The following is a 17,982-nucleotide window of genomic DNA, read 5'->3' on the forward strand; positions in this document are numbered from 1 at the left end:
TCCTGAGTGTCTGAACCTGGCCTTCCCAAAGTTGTGGTAGCTAATGTATTCAACTGACCTGTAAAGAATTAGTAAATTATTAATAAATTGTATTCAAGCCCTTAGTTGCAATGAATAACTCCTTCCCTTTCAGACCGTGGCATCAAGACAAAAGTGAAACAAATAAAATGGAAGTGGAGAAATCATTCCCCACACAAGTGCCATGAGTTCAAATCAAACACACGTGGAAAGGCCTGATGGAAACATAAAAGCAACAGTGTCAGAACGCAGCAAGGTTTATGTGAATTGTGGGTGAGAAACACGACCACTGTTGTAAAAGAGAGGCTGCTAATTATCTTGTCACAACTCGATTACTGTAATTATACCAAAGTTTCACGATATTGATTCGAGAAAAATACTACCTGTCACATTTAATCAACACTTATTATTAAAAGATCTGAAAAACTGCCTCTGCTGACTCTCACAGTTCGTCTGTCTCCAAATGAAGAATCAAAATATAACCACAGCCATGTTTTGATCCACCAGTGTGGATTTCTCCTCGATGAATGTGTTAGACACTTGTCCCCGGCCTACCATAAGTCTAGTTAGAAATCCCCATCTGCACTGCTCCCATCTCTCTTTCTGTCTAGCTCATACCCTTACATAGACTAACACACACACACACACACACACACACACACACACACGATTGCAAGCACACAGACAGAGACACATGCAGACACCTCTTGTCTGCTTAATATGATCAGTGCAGAGCAGAGATGGGAGGTTGAGTAACATCTGCTCCAGAGACTGGCATGTCTCTGATCATATCATAGCCTCTGTTCATTACTGCGTTACGTTGGCACACACACACACACGCATAAACACACACATGCCGAAAAAAATCATAATGTCAAATCGTGTGCTCATTATTATAACATTGTGACAGCAGGCAACAGATGAATAAAAATATGGACCAGCACCTGGGGCACGGAGACTCTAATTAACACATGCACAACTATCACACCAAACAGCACACACTTCTGAATGAGGGGAACTGGTTAATTGAGCTGAATCTTGAAGATTATAACCTTATAAATGCAACATCAAATATATAGATGTAAACATAAATAAGATTTGAGAAGAAAGTATTGCTGTGTCTTGTTACAATATAGAGAGAGGTTCTGAGAGGCAACACTGAATGGCTATTTATGTGTCTGATAATTATTCCACTCTATTGAGATGGAAGAGTTTCCATATGCCATTATGTAAGTTTTCAGGCGCCTGTGGTAACAGCCGACCGGAGATTTGGCTGGGCATCGGCAGAGGAAGCAGATTGGCTATCAAGGAGATCTGGCTTGGCATCAGTGGAGTTAGAAGACTGGCGATCAAGGAGATCTGGCCGTGCGTCGGTGGAGACAGCCGTCTTGAGTTAAGGGAGATCTGGATGGTGGTTTGCCGTGGAGCGCTTGGCTCTTGTGAGGCCCAGGAGCTGAGAGGGCAAGAAGCTGGGCAGCAAAGAAACATCAAAGGAGAGCCATGGGGACCATGCATTTTTCAGGGGGAGTCCACAATGAAGGATTGCCTCCGGACATCAGGGTGGCTCCTAAACCGGTCAATCGAAGGGTCATAGTGTTCACGATATGCAGGCAAACAACAAAGCAATACTCTCAGGAGTTGTAACTGTTAGATTTCTAACACCCAAATCCAGTTGTATCTTTCCCTTACTTGTTTCTAACAATGTGTCCACATTCATATGCTGGTTAATTCACCTTAATGAGTCCAAACTCAAAGGGATGGCTCAAAGTAAAAATATGGGTGATGTGAAGGGTCAATATGAAAGGCTGAAAAGAGTGGAGTCTGGGAAGAGGAAAAAACATACATTTTTGAGCGGATGCATGAAAGGAAAGGACAGTGCAAAGAGAGAAAGCCAAAACTCTGATCACAGTGTTCATAGTTCTCATTAAAACTTAGTTTATGAGAATGAACGGTGGGATCATGAAGAGAGATACAAGGGTGGCTGCGGGATGTAAAGAATGACAGAGGCTTTATCCACAAATGCCAGGTCAGGGCATCCAGGCTGGAGGCTAATGATCTCAAGGCTAGCCAGCTGGGAAACAGGCCTGGGGGCTTGCAGGCGGGGAATCATATTTGGTACTAGCTGGCAGGGATGCAGGGGAAACTGGATTGATGGTTAAACACTCTTCCGACCCAGGTAGCGACTTAACAAGCCAAGGTTTGAAAGAAAAGAGCCATATTGCCAGTGACAAAGAAGCGTCCTTCTGTTCTATACTGGCATTTTGGCAGTATATTAGAAAGCACTCAATGGCATGACTCACTTTATTTAGTTCATCCACTAAATCTTGTGCTTCCATTTTTGGCCAGATTGTTCAGTCAGGCATGTGAGCACAAGGCAGCAAGGAATAAGACCCAAATGGAGGAAATCTGGCAGATTGGATTGCTTCTGATTCATTGATAAAATCAAGGTACATGCTAACTGGCATGGGTAAAAAGTCTGAACAGAAGGAACTGGCAGTTTAGGGTTAATAGGAATGGAGCAGGTACAGGGTCCAGGTTTCAAGTCCCAGCAAGCAGGAGACAAGATACAGGTAGCAGGGTTCAGAGGCTAGACAGCACGGCACAAAGCAACATTGACTATCTGGCAATGGGAGATTTCAATGTAGATATTGCAGACAAGTGTTTTTGCAAGACATTCAAGCTATTTTAAAGCGATCATGATATTAGCTCATGATCTTAGCTTATCCAATAAAATGGTGCCTGTACATAATAATAGACTTATTACTGTATATGTCTAATCTATCTATCTAATACAAGAATCCCAAGAGATGTATAGTGAGTATAGAGATATAAATTGTAAAGATTGTACATCATACAATGGAACTATATTGTTTCCTTGACATTTTTGTGAATTATCCTACAGTGGCGACTAAAGCCTTTTATACAGTAAATGTAGAATCTAAATGTATATAATATTAAAGATGTGACTGAACTCGACACTGCAGCGAAAGCTTTTGGTGACTTGAGACTGGACCAGCGAGGCATGGGGCCATGCTTGGCCTTAAAAATGTACCAGTGCGCAGTTAAAATATGCTCCCTGCTTCATTTAAATACATGAGAGGACAATGAGGGTAGATATGCTTGTCAGGATTTCAAAGTAATAGTTCAAATTAATTTTAGAAAGGGGTCAGAAGTATGACATCTCTCTCTGGTGACTAGGAGTGTTTCGAATATACCGATTTCATCACAAGCAGGGGGGCGGATCCTGCTGCAGGTCAGGTTTGAGAGTTTCAGTGGACATTCTGATGTTTATCTATCCTACTGTGAAAACGGATCGTAATTCGAGGCGACTTTAACAGACTGAATTCAAGCTAACCACAATGCAAGCTGATAGTGTACAAATCAAACAGAAACAATTGCCCAAGTACCTACTGGTAAAGTCTGGCATTATTAAATAATAGTAATTACCTCACATCCATTTTTTATAACAGATTATTGCATCTAGTAAGACGTTCCTAGTTCATAAGCCCTTCATTCCATTTCAATAATGAACATAATTTGCATGCAGACAAGATGCCAGCATCGGTAAAGGGAGATGTGTCTTTTTGAAAACACACACTTTAACCTACACACATGCGTACACTGTAGGTACCCACAGACAGTGGAGAGTTTTTTAGAAGTGCCGGTCGAGGTACGACACTAAGTAATGTTGCAGGCTCGCTCATTAGTCACTGAATAGAGCCCTTCACCCCAGGAAAAGAGAGAGTAATTGCGCACGCACATGCACGCACATACACACACACTCGCCTCATGCAGATTGCTCAAACAAAAGCAAACAACCGCCGCAGACACATGGCTGCTGGTTGTTAGAGAGAGAGAGAGAGAGAGAGGTGGACTGTGAACAAGGCCTTTATGTGCGAGTGTACGAGGATGTCTCTCTTCAGTGTTTTATCAGTTAGCCTTTTGCCTTACCAGTTCTGCACCATCAATAAATACGTTTTTAATTACAGCGCACACAGACAGCAACACAAAGAGAGAACAGGCTGTGGATGGGGGAAGGAGAGGTGGACTGAAGTAATTGGATCTAGCCTCGAGCACATCACACACTTTCATTATGTGGTCAACTACATTTGACAAGCGTTTTCAGTCTCTTTCTCTCTCTCTCTCTCTCTCTCTCTCTCTCTGAGCAGTAGAAGTGAGCTTCGACTCAAAAACAACACTGTCAATAACGATGGCAACTTAATTTGTCTAATAAGAAATATGAGGGCATCAGGAAAGTCACAGTAAGTGCTCTGAGTTGACGGATATAAATGTAACCAAAGAGGACATTCGGGTCAATGGACTCCATAACAGGAATGTAAAGTAGTATGAATATGTAAATCAAGCTGATGGGTGGAGCAATAGAGCTAACCATTATACCATTTTTGGGCCACTTTATTTATTAATAACATCTCCTACGCATTAAAGCCTTATTTAACCTTAGCTTACCACAGGCAACAGTTAAGTGATTATACAGCACAAGGACTAAAGCAAGTTAAAACTGTGAGCCTGAACAGTTTGAGCCTTGCTCAGGAGAAAATGTTTGTAATGTATCAAATTAAATGTTTTATGAATGTAAAACTGCTCTAAGCCTGAGAACTTTATCAATTAGTCAGCAAGCTCACTTGCCACTATGGGCCATATCTAAGTGATCTGTGGCGCTTGGTCGAAAGCGCAAAGTAAGGCGCAGGGTACACAGGGGCGATATTTAGACTATCCATTAGTCACTGGCTTGGTTTGTGCATAAATTAAACCAATCCCGGATTCATCTCACATTCTCTTTAAGAGCACCCGTCAGATAAACTTAATTTATTATTTAAAACTCCTGACTTGCTGACAGGATTGTTTCGTATTTCATGTAAACTTATGTTCTGTATTCTTCTACATAACAAAAGGTCACAGAGTCCAGATTCATATGGTATCATAGTTTTGAGTGAAACAGTCGTCCACCTGACAAATCCTCAGATCTTGTCTAAAAATATTTATTTCATGAAGATAACATTTTAATTCTGTTCTCTATGGAGAACTATAGCTACGGCTTTTAGTTTTTTACTATCTGAATAATTTGCAGGAAAAATATGACATTGACTTTAGACCAGCTTTATCTTGGTCTGCGGCGCAGTGGCTTTCTGCTGCCTTAAGATAGCAATGTGCCATCAATGCACCTGACCAAACCTCATTTTAGGACCAACACGCCCAAGGGTGCGCAAGAACATTTGCCAGGCATAAGATAGAGCCCAATGTGTAAGCATGCAAGTCTTTTCAGTAGGGGGGGGGTACAGCTAAGTTGTACCTGATTTGTTTGTTTTTAACAGCAGGGGATGGCCATAAAAACTATATCAGTAGTATGTCCTCTAGTTTGGTCAGGGCGTGCATTTCCAGCAGCACAGGTGCAAATATTATAGGCAGCAGTGTGTCTCTACGATCCTCTCTGTCCTGCGACTACACACTGCTACTTGTCACTTCAATTCATGAAGATGACGCCGCTACTCTACAGGCTACAATACAGTATGAGTATTTACAGTATAACGTTTGGACGGGGGATAGCAGGTTAACAAGGGGCATGACCCCCCCACCCTCCTCATCCTGCCTCGAATCGCCTACTGCGTATGATTAAGAATATCTAAACCTGCAACAAAGTCAGCTGCCACTGTTAAACCTAAACTTAATGGCTTAACTGGTGCGGGCTGTTTAATGTTGACCGTGTGCCGTATTATTCAACATCAATAATGCATCATGATTAAAATATTGTAAACGTCCAACAACAGCTGTCAGCACTTTCTCTGCACGCATTGCTCATATAAATGTCCTCACCTCCACAGGTTGACAGTGGGCTACGTTCCGCTCTGTACATACAAGAGGACACCAACACTAAACAAAATAAAAACATAATTTACAGGATAAAAGCAGCATAAATTCTGCATGAATGTGTCTGTAAAGATAACATGTTGCTCCACTGTCACTACTTAGAAAATTAAAAGTAAAAACATATGCTAGGAGGTCACGTCAGGATACTTAATTAAGAAAACCAGACACTGGACCTGTTTATCAAAAATAGAAATTGTTTCATCTATTTTTATCAAAGGTTACTTAAAACGCTCAAGCAATACTTCCAATGTGTTTCATTCTGGCCAGAAGGCGCGGCTGCAGCCCCCACAGGACCCCCCATTCCTGCACCAATGTGTGTTAATTGTGTCTTTCCTGTTGAGATCAAACCCCAGAATACATTGTAAAACCTTTGATAAAGTGATCTCTCCCAACAGTGCGCAGCCAAGTACTCATTAATAATGCATGTTACACTCTGCCACACACTTATTTATGGAAGCACGCATAGACACACGCTTGCTCCGCACACCTGTGGCTGGGTAAACGGTGGCCTTTCAAAGGTCATCCATCATGCAGAGTTAGAGATCAGAGACGGAAAGACAGCCAGGACGAAAGAGAGAGAGCGAAAGACGGAGAGGAAAGGGAAGGATGAAAGTTCGAAAGTAGTTGACAACTAAGTGGAAGTGGCTCAAGTGCCTTGGGCTATCTCCAATTATGTTGACATTGAGCGTCACTCCCGTCCTTATATCAAAGGCACCGAACAAGAGAGGATCTCCCAGCTGCAATGAAGATTCTCCTCCTGTACACTGTCTGATAAACTTTATAGCCGAATTTACCTGAGGAGATTGGTCAGCAAAAAATCCACTCAAAGCACAACTTTAGACTCTACTGGGACGCTGTATGTATAAGCTCTGATTTAAGTTTGCTGGTGTTTATTGGCACCGCTGTGTGGTGTTCTTTAGAAGTTTAGAAGAAAGACTCCCGAATAACGAAAAGCTGAGCTCACCGTCGTACTCTCTCTCTCTCTATCGTTAATGCTCTCTGACTTTTCATTGCACCTATCCTCCTTGCTCATTTTTCTATCACTCAATCATGCTCATGCATTTGCCCCTCTTTCACGTCATCTATTCATCCATTTATCTCCCCAACCATGCATCTCTGGACAGGGAACTCAATATCGGTGTGCCTTGAGGTTACTCGTAGAAGAGGATGAGACAAAAAGATGCAATAAAGAGTGAGAAGTGATCGATGTCCGGAGGTTGGATGGACTGTCAGCATCAAGGTAGCTGGACCCCCCCTCCCACATAAGACATGAACACACATACAGACGAACACGCCCGACCCCCGCAACCATCTCTCTCTTTTATCATTTGGATAATACACTGAAGCCAATGTTCTCCTTGCTGCTTACGCTTCTTATGGCACCAGTGGTCGGAAAAAAAACGATAAACACCAGGATGTTTACTTAACATACACAAGACAGACACTTGGCAGGGTATGTGTTTATGAACGTTCATAAATACTCCCTCTCCATTACTAATAAGAAAACAATGGCGATGCCTTATAAAGGCAGAGTAAGGGGGTTCTGTGAACTCCCTCTGAATGTATAAAAACAGTTCAAACTCCTGATATAGATGAGCTTCTCTGACCCACTTCTGGTTAAAAAAAAAAAAAAAGGAATAGAAGAAGAGAGGGGAAGAAAGAGAGAACATCCCCAGGGTCAAAGCACTTATTATCACATCGGATCCTGCAGAAGAAAGATCTCTGTCCTCGCTTTCAACTCGTTTGGGAGCCTGTTGTTACTGTCACACAATTAAGTGATCCGTTAGATCCCTATAGCCTCGCCACTGAATCATCAGTGAGCATTTCGACAGTGTGAAAGCCTCCAGGATTGTGGAGGTTGTTGACTGATTTCAACTAATTTTCGAACATTTGTTTCCTCAGAGGAAGCCTTTTGGTTTTGGTGGAGGTCCATGCGTCTTGCTGCCAAAAGATCATTAAAATGTTTTTAATGTGACTTTCTGCATTTGAAGGCTCATTTCAACCAATCTCACAGCAATCACACTTGGAGAGTTGGTGTGAAACCTCGGTCAGATGAATCATTAAAAAACAGACAGATGGTTGGTGTGCCGGCAACGTCATGCTTTATGTTTTGGGCAATAACTTGTGAGTCAGCTGATATATAATCAAAACTGATTGTTGACATATATTATATGTTTTAGCTTTATTATAATTTAGCTAATTTTTATCAAATTTGTCAATACAGGTGCTTCAAAGATCATTAGAGGTCTAACAGGTACTTGACTCCACTTAATTTTTTATGTAAATATAGCAATGATTAGTCCAAAGGAACTCAGTGCAAAATATGAAAAGACAAAATAAAAAATAGAGGTATAAGATTTAAAAGATGCATTCAAACTCAATGCTTTGACTGGGTTTCAGGCACACCGACACTACTACTCTACTCTAGCAGCTAAAGCCCTCGGGCTCAGTGTTGTGGGTTCAATCCAACTCTGTTGAAGTCACACTGTGAAGAACAATAGGCACATTTTTCAGTCGAAAGTTTCAACATTTAAAACTCTTCTCTTCTTAGTTCGCCCTGTCCTTTCTCTCTCCAGGAGTCTAGCAGTCGTAAAGCCGGTCCATTAAAATTAACATGCAAGCTCAATGTTCTTGGCTTGTTCGGTTCAAAAAGTTTTCCATGGAAAACTCTTACTTAACTTGTTTTATTTCTAAAACATGTCTCATTAAATGTCACAAACATTAAAAACGACACCACATCATAACTGATATGTCTTTTCCCTTTAAACTCATGCTCTTCAATACACACTGAGACATGCTGATAAATACAATCGCCAACAGTTGAACCAAAAAGTGGATTTAACACATGGTTCACCACAGACACTTTGGTTATTGAATATATATATATATATAAATATAAATTCAAGTCTGCATTGTCTTAACAAGACAGGGATGGAAATGTTCTTTTCTGTGGTTAATAACCATCTTGTACAGCTTTCAAACATTACGTTCCTCTAAGTGGGCTGAGTCTTACCTCTAAGGCAGCAGACCTCTTCAGCAGCAGCTGTTCAATTTTTGTGGCTGCTCTGTCCACCAGCTCCTCTGCGTCGTTTTGCTCCACAGTGTAAAGGTGTCGGTTTCTCTCAAAAATCTAGAAAAGAGAGAGTAGTGATCACATACATTATGTCAGAAATGCATTTGTTTTATTCAATTTTAAAGAAGTTTTGCCAAAAATGAAAACTACATAGTTTCAGATCCATACAACCATTTCTTTAACACAATTATACATGGGTGGTCTGTAGCAGAGTTAGACTTTCTTTTTCTTCCTTTGTTTATGTGTGTGTGGTGCTTGGTTGCTTGTACCTGAGTGAGCCCCTTTCCAGCTGTGGCCGTGTCTGCCAGGGTGACGAGCTCTTTCTGCATTTGATCAACCCAGTCTTTAATCCTACAGGACAAAAAAGCAATGCACACAACCAATCTTGTAACTCAGACGCAGCCATTTTAGAAGACACATCACAGGCATTTCACAGTGCAATTAAACTGTCAATGAAGTTATCTTTCACCTATCATCTAACAAGACCGTCCTGACACACAGCGTAAACACAAAGAAAGCAGAAAGAGAATCACTCCGACGGTTCAGGCAAAATGTCAACCAATCATCGGCGGAATCACTGCGGACCAACACAATGTCGTCCAATCAAACACGTGTCATCGGGTGCCAACCAATGCGATTAGTTTCTGCGGGTTCAAACATCAAGTCAACCAATCAGATAAGTGTCAGCCGGTGTTGTGAATACCGGTGACGGTGATGTGAGTGGACAGGCGAGAGGTGGGAGGTGTCCAGGACCGACGTGATTCTCTGGGTATCAAAGGGTCTCCGGGGACATCAGGTCCAGCCTGCTGGTGCCACACACTGGATTATACCTTCCTCTCATCCTCCTCCAATCATCTTGTCAGGCCACAATAAGCCTACATGCATTATAATATACTGACGTAGTATTTCACTGTGTGCCTCCTGAACACCACGGATAGAGACAGACGAGAGACGCATGACAAAGAGCCAGGACATTATGCATTAAGTTACACGGTGACTTGAAATATCCGACTTTGTCTTGAGGCGTACCTGGTACCTGGTGCGTGCATGTGCATTAATTCCCCATATATGCCGCCATACGTGCACACGCATACACACGCACACTGAGACAGAGCCATTAATACTGCATGAGAATGATAACAGATTGGCATGGGATACAGACGCTCTCATTGACATGCATTCACACTCACACAGACTCGGCTGCGATCCTCCCCAATGGCAAAGAGACGTATTATACTCACATCTACTAAACTGGAATAAACAAAGGCAAACCGATATGCAACACCCAGAAAATATTCCTAAAAGACTGTCATTACAGCAGTGTGATGCAAGCTACAGTATATGTGCAAAACATCTAGAACTGAGGGAGGAAGAAAGAAAGGTACAGACGATCAAGAAGCCAAAAAAGAAGTGGGAAAGATGCGTCAGAGAAGCAAAAACTCAAAAGTGACGAGGAAAATTCTGAGAAAGTACTGCTGTGGAGGAAGATGATATGCTTTGCAAGAGCAGGAATACCAGAGGGGCTAGCACAGTGTGACTTTTTTTAGGAAAAGAGAGGGTAGGTGGAGATATTAGAGCAGGGTCAGCCATGATTCAACTGCTACCTCTTAATTCCCAAAGCCAGATGGTTTAGGGGTTGTGGACAACACTGCAGACGGAGGCTTGGCAGAGCTTCATGACTATGAGGATGAAAGCTAACATAGATGTCTACTGCTGTATGTTACAGTGATTTGGACCCACCAAATGGTGTTGTTTCGCTACTCATCTTTCAGCTGGCGGCAGATGCAAAAGAACCAGTGGAGCTGCTGGATGACCAGGTGCTGGCAAACAGGTGATCCACAGCCATAAAAGCAGCATGATGGCTGTTTTTCATTCTGTTAATCCAGCAAGAGTGCAGAATTGTCTGACAATACTATATTTCTGAGGCTGACACTAATATTTATTATATGACTATTTAAAAAAATGTAACATACCTTCACATTAATACATAACATACATTTTTTGAGAGGGACTGACTGTAATTTTAAAAACAAACGTGTCATATATCTCTGGCAAACAAATTAATTAACTCAAATGTATCTTTGATGTTTCTGTATTTCGGTTATTTACTTGTTGGCAGCATATACGGCAATAATGACAGACCAGTGATAAACTTAATATCAGCCTAGACTAGCTGTGATGGCTCGGACATAGACACCATGTGTTTCAAACTGAAGCACGGAGTTTGGAAGATGTGGGTGTTAACCAAATGGGGAGGGACTAATGAGTTGGATAATGAGAAGTGTTGGATTGAGTGTTTCTGGAGCCTGACCCAAACTAGCAACTAAAAGTCAGGACAACTCCCCCACTTTATGGAAATGTAATACGAAATCACTGGCATGCACTTTTAATATGGTGGCACTGGGATTCAACCGTGAAAGTTCTCAGGCCTGGCAGCTAAGGGCCTTTTTTGGGGGAGTTGGAGAGAGTTTGTCACTCAAATGAGCATAGCTAGTCCACTTTAAAGGTCCATCTGCTCTAAGAGAGGTTGCGTTGAAGTTGTCGCTAACTCCAGAGCTGACCCCCTTCACTTTAATCAGCAGGCTGTGGCATTCATGATGAGGAGTTCACAACTTGCATGAAACAATTTAGCTAAAAAAATCCGAAATGCCATTTAAAATAATGTCCTGATGCTGAGTCCCAGCAGGTAATCAACTTGTCTTCCCATACATTGGCAGAAATCCTGATGGAGGCGACTGTTTACTATATAGCTGCTATAAAACCAGCATACAAATCAATTACTATTAAATGAAAACAGAAAAGACTGATACACAGGTTTACACAATTGATTGAAAGCTTGAAACAGCCTTTGATCAAACAGCATCACCGCCGAGCTCCATTCAGTAGCAGTTCTGGAGCTCTTGAACATATCACACTACCTTCGTCAGCAGGTGGATCGTGCTCAGTTGCCATGGACTTCTGATGTTCAAGTCCCCACTTCCTCTGAGGACTTCTCATGTATGTTGACTTAAAGATTATGTGATATGATCAAAAGCTTCAGAATAGCTATTAAAAAGGCCTTGTGGTGAAATTTTAATTGCAGTTATGTTCGGCTTGTGACTAATTGGGCCTCGTGTCATTTCTTCTTTGTACGCTCTAATACTGCCCGTACTTACACATGCATTTATTTTGCGATACTTTTCTTATCTCGTCATTGTATACGATATATTACACTAATGCTTTGTGTGTTACCTTACTGCTTTCTCTTATTCTGCTGGAAATACCGATACTGTATGTTTGCATCTGATGCAACACAGCCAGTCAGATACCTTTTATGTGAGCATACAAGCCTCAAATTCTCTATGATCCTCTCCTCTCCTCTCCTCGCCTCATTTTCACTCTCTTCCCTCCACTTAAATTCTCTTCTCTTGATCCTCGTCTCTCCTTCCACCCTCCACCCTTCCTTTGTCCCCAAATCTACTAACGGCAAACTGATTGTGAGGTATTTTAGTGGACCTTGGACCCCTAAGCTCTCAAAGCCTGAAGCACTGACAAGTCAATTGTGAGTTAGAGTTTATATGTGTGAGTGTGTGTCTGCGTGTGTGTGTGTGTGTGTGCGTGTGTGTTTGTACATCTAGCGCCTTGACATTCAGAGAAGCAGAGGGCCGTCTCTGCTGCGTTTAACTTCTGTGCAATCTACTGCTACCAGTGTAAATCTATATAAGAAAAACTCCCAGGTGCTGACAAATGGATGACACAACCCAGGCTGTGGTGCAGTATGTGGGTATTTGTTCGTCTGCGAGTCCAATATGGATGACTTGGACTTTTTTTTTTTTTTTCAGTCTATTTAGAATATTTTGTCGTTCTGGAAGGCTTCATAAAATCGTCTCATCTGCAGAATAACTCAGCCTAATTATCACAAAACTGAACCCCTTGATTTCGTATTTGCTTTGTGTGTGTGTGTGTGTGTGTGTGTGTGTGTGTGTATAAACACTGCAATGTGCACACAAAGAAGTCGTGACTGCAAAGTGCTCACTCGGCTCATTATACACAGTAAAGGGCCATAAAACACAAAGTTATGCTACCAGTCCCTAAAGTCGTATGCCTGTTGCTTTATATGAATATTTGCAGTCAAATCCTTCTGTTAAATTGGCTTTTAACGGCCAGTTGTATTATCCATAGGCCTGGAAAATCTCCGCACATTAATTCCTCAACCTTAAATCATGCATTTCCAACCATCCCTTGAGGTCCCAACCTAGTTTAATGGCAGCGCTTCTTGAATGCCATTAGGTGAAGCCTGCACTCAACCCATCATGGTTGATATGTGATGTCGGGTTTCCTCCTGCAATTGTAAGTAATGTATCTGGAGTTAGCTCTGTCCATACGGATACAAAGTAGGTAATGCCAGCGATGCTTATAATCTTATCACCATCACACTGTCATCACAAGTAGAGTTTAATGTAAGCTCTTTCCAGTGGCTGAAGTAACATGCCAATTCAGAGATGGTTAAACAGTAATAGAGTCATTGTTGTGGAGCTGAGGTAGCAAAATGTTTCTGCTCTGGTTGCTAGGCTTTGATTACTGCAGCCTCTGGTACAACGCTGGATAATTAAACACACACACACAAACGCACATACAAATGGCAACTGGGTCAGACACTGCCCTACATTGTTTTTTCAGACACAGGAAGAGCAAATGAGAGCAAAACAGAAAGAGAGGCGGAGAGACAATACAAGAAAGAGAGAGACAGATGTTGTGGTACCATCACTTTGGAACTAGAGAGAGTAATGAGCTGGCCCGTAGTGTGTATCTCAGTTGGCGACTGTGTTAAACTACAGTCTAATTACACATCATTACAGAGGCAAAGACAGAAGCGGTCCAGTCCAGACAGCAAAAGCCGAATGAGGCATGGGAACACCAACTGTAGTGGACCAAAACAACCCGCGGTGCTGCGCTCATGCTCTGTAGCCTATACACTAACACCCAAGTGGCCAATTCTGCCTTCTTCAGCCTGGCCCAGATACCAAAAAGTCCTTTTATATAAAGCTGAGGGTTTTTTTGGATCAAGCACTGACCATCCCAGCACCCTCAGTCTTGATCAAAACAGCTACCAGCTAGAGCTGCAATGATTAGTTGATCAATCATTTAATTGAACCGATAAAAAGGAATTGCCAATTATTTGGATAGATGACTCATCGGATGAGTCATTTTTAAAGCAAAAGTGGCAAACAGTTGCTGGTTCAAGCTTTAAGCAAGAGTCTTTGGGTTTTGGACTATTGTAGGGAAAAAAAAGACAATTCGAAGACGTCACTCTGGGAATTGGCACACGAGTTCCTTGTTATTTAAAATTGTTCTTCAACGTGGTACAAAATGTTTCATCTACAGGATATTTACGTGAACAACGGAGCTATTTAGGAAGAAAAAACCCTCATGAAAGCAGCTGATTACAGTTTGCAACAGTGCCTTTAGATAATCAGTATTTTTCTCTCTACCCATTTGATTAGTGTTACCCAGGAGAAAGCACTTGATGAATGGAGTTAATTGAATTTTATTTGGTTTATGTCTGTGTTCAAACAATCAATTGCATCTCATCATCCTGCACACTCTTAAAAAACACCTTTTCTTTGCAGACGTATTAGAGCCATGATGAGATGTATTACTCTCATATCCCTATAGCGGGTCCAACTCATGCAGATAGACATGTGGCAATGAATCTAGACAACATTTATATTTAGTGCTTGCTATTTCACATTAGTAAGATCAGGTATATTTGTCTGCTCGAGCTGCAACAGAGATGTACACAGTGGACTCTCTGGCGATCCAGGCTGCACATTTTTTTCCGGGAGAGAATTCAAAAGCAGAGCCCTCCGCCACCCCTTGTACTTCTAATGGAAACTGAATTCAGAAACCATCCTAAAAAGAAGAGAGGCCATGCAAATATGAAGACGGTGATACTGAATGGTGACCATTAATATAGCAAACCTAAGGCTGACTGTCAGTCAGCTTCAGGTGCAATCTGAAATTAGATTGAACGCCGGGGCCTGCAAGCGTTTTTCTTTTTTAGCAATCAAATCCAAAAGAAGCATTTGAGGTCTTCATGCTACAGCCTAAAGAAAATATGACACTGTCCTAGAGATGGGCGATCTGGTCAAAAGACTTGGAATAACCTATGAATTTTTCCATTTGCACCATTGAAACACAACATTGCATTAAAGACGGTTCTTTTTTTGCACAAGCTGCTCGTCCGCCATGTTTCTGGAAGAGCCATGGAAAGTCGTTTGTTCAAACAGTCATAGCCATGTAGTTGGATACTTCGCTCTATAGGTATGTTCATGTAGCACGGATCTGCAAGTCAATGAGGTCATGTGAAGTTTGGAAACAGAAGTAAGAGGACATTAAGGACTGCGATCTCTGCAAGTATACCCGGGAAGTAGACGGTGGACGCCCTAAAGATCTATCGGGATCTGAATTCCTCATTACCTACACTGCAAACCAGCAATGTGGGTAAAAGGCATATTTGTCAAGTATTCTCCTGCACGATGATTTTGTAAATAAAGAGAATGACTATTCGTACACTTAATCTCTCACTCATTCACAGATTCACACTGAGAATCCAACAGATCTGTGCTTCCCAAATCGTGTGCAGAGGCGCACGGGCGTGCCCTGGGATTTTGTTACAGCCATACGTTATTATTGCGATACACAGCTATACAATAAGAGTGAGTGAGATTTCAGTTTACTACTTTGTACGCAGTCATTTCCTAACACGGAGGCAAATTCTATATCCAATAAAAACACCTTTGAAAACCTTCCAGGGAACCCCAGTATTTCACCGTTCACACAACTGTCAGATGGTGGGAATTATTAGAGTGTGACACATCAAAGGCCGTGATTGACAGCCGGTGTGAAGGAGGATAACAAGGGGAAAAATGGATCGCTCTCTTGCGCGGAGCAGTTCACCTCGTTTTTAATTTTGTCTCCTGTCTGCTTTCAATGCGTGTGATGCTGCTTTTGTGTTATTTTACAAAGCTCCAAATGAATTATTGAATCATATTTCACGAGTTATATCGGCGTTTGTCAAATCTTATTCGGCTTTAACAGATAAAAATGAACGTTCAGGCTTCAGAGTGATTACATAATACATGGTATAGAGACAGGTGTGACTTGAGATTTTGCCTTGCCCTTTGGTGTGCCTTGGGCAAAAAAAGTTTGAAAACCGCTGCGATAGATTCAGCACAAAGGGATGTTAGCTGATGAGTGGTTTTTCTTTGCTTTCACCTCAAGGCTGCAAAGGTACAGGTATTTGCTCTGTCACTAATTGTGTGTACGCTGAAGGGTAGCCGGAAAAAATGTAGATTGTCTGCTACAGCGGTCCAGTGTAGCAGAAACAGAAAAACTGGTGTCTTTACCTTTTGAATATGAAAACCAGCAAGAGCGTCTCTGTAACTGTACTGAAGAATTGTTTTACACTACACTGAGAGGCGTTTGTAATATTTCTGCTGTATATTTTCTGAGTATAAACGACAAAAAACTTGAAATGTCTGACAGGTACTAATGTTCTGGTGAGGTGACCTAACTTCCAGGCAGGTCTCTCTTGTTTGAGAGACGTCCTTTTCTAAATTATAAATGCATTAATCTCTGATCACAATGTTTATAAGGTGCAAACCACAAATAGTCTAAACCTATTAATAACCTGTCATTGATCACAGAGGGATGATGGATGAGTAGATAAGTCTCCTCTAATGCTGTTCATGTTTTGTTTATTGTTGTGAACACATGCTGTTTCACATCTGCGACTTCACATTTATGTAGTCACAACATGACTGGCTGGGCATTTAATGCTGCAGGGTGGCTCTTGAGTGCATGCAATGCAAATGCTCACACAGCAAATGGTAATCGCTGTCATCGTGCAGAATAACAGGGCTGCTTCGCCACATTATCTGTTATTACAGGGGGGTGACTAAACTCCCAAACTCGTACGAGCCACAGACGAGGTGCAACTTTTTGTCATCTCACATAAAGGAAGAGGACCGGGGCGAAGCCACTGTAACTCCTCCACAACTTCATAAAGGAGCTGTCACGGCGCTCCGCGGACGCAGACATCCACCGGCGACAAACTGATGATTATGGGAAGCAACATTAATCACCGCCCGGAGGCGAGCAGCCGGAGGAAAGGCTCAACTATACAGTCTACCCCCCCGAGCGCGTCTTCCTCTAGATGACCACTGGTGCATGAATGAACCAACCTGCCCGCCCCGCTCTCTCACACCCCTTGACGCGCACGTACACTACTACTGTACACCTTAATTGTTTCTGAACGAAGGGGGGCGCGTGGACATTTAGTGGCCGAGATTGGATTAGAGGGGGTTATTATACTTACATGAGCTGTGTCGGGAACTGCGATGCCAAAGACCAGTCCTGCCACGCCAGGAGCAGAAACACCCAGGCTCGTACCCTGCAGGTATCCATTGTAAAAAAAAAAAAAAAAAAAAGAAAGAAAAAAAACACACACACAAGGGGGGAAACTCCCCGACGCGCGTCAACACCAAATGTGCTCCTGCTTCCCCTTCGCCGCCGATGAATGGGAGCGGTGTGCGGGAGAAGCGTGAGTGGCAGTCTGTCGCTCCCCCGCAGATTAACGAACCCTGACGCCTCTAATCTGATCACCCGGCCATCCAGCTCTGTAACAGGTACTGGAGCTGGAGATTTCAGTCTCTCTCTCTTCCTCTCTCTCTCTCTCTCTCTCTCTCTCTCTCTGTGTCTCTCTCTCCCTCTCTCTCTCCCAGATGTCCCCCCACCTTTTCAATCTAGGGAAAGAAAAATCACATATGCTCAGTTTCATCTTGTAATCAGAGACTCTGTGTGACTTCATCTGAGGCAGTTTACAATTTATCCCCATTTTCTTGAAGATGTGACAGTTTTATTGTTTTAAATTCTCCGGGAACATTAAAAAAAACGAGATATTTCAACAGAAGCTGTCATATGTGGGGTCCAAAGCGCACATTCATCCCCTTCCCTTTAGGTAT

General features: G+C 42.2%; 1 protein-coding gene across 2 annotated transcripts in view; it reads right to left on the minus strand.

Moving 5' to 3' along the window:
• LOC311263975 (voltage-dependent calcium channel subunit alpha-2/delta-1) overlaps positions 1-17,650 on the minus strand; it is a 68,652-nt gene extending 51,002 nt beyond the window's left edge. For both annotated transcript variants that reach the window (XM_084364440.1, XM_084364439.1), the window contains exons 1-3: positions 17,337-17,650; positions 9,247-9,328; positions 8,918-9,034 (exon numbers count right to left, since the gene is read on the minus strand). In XM_084364440.1, the coding sequence (XP_084220566.1) occupies positions 8,918-9,034; positions 9,247-9,328; positions 17,337-17,425 (288 nt within the window). In that variant the 5' untranslated portion in view covers positions 17,426-17,650. The remainder of the gene's footprint in view (positions 1-8,917; positions 9,035-9,246; positions 9,329-17,336) is intronic.
• Between the last annotated feature and the right edge of the window lie 332 nt (positions 17,651-17,982).

This window comes from Pagrus pagrus (genome assembly GCF_965226575.1).
Source record: "Pagrus pagrus genome assembly, chromosome: 10".
NCBI lineage: Eukaryota > Metazoa > Chordata > Actinopteri > Spariformes > Sparidae > Pagrus > Pagrus pagrus.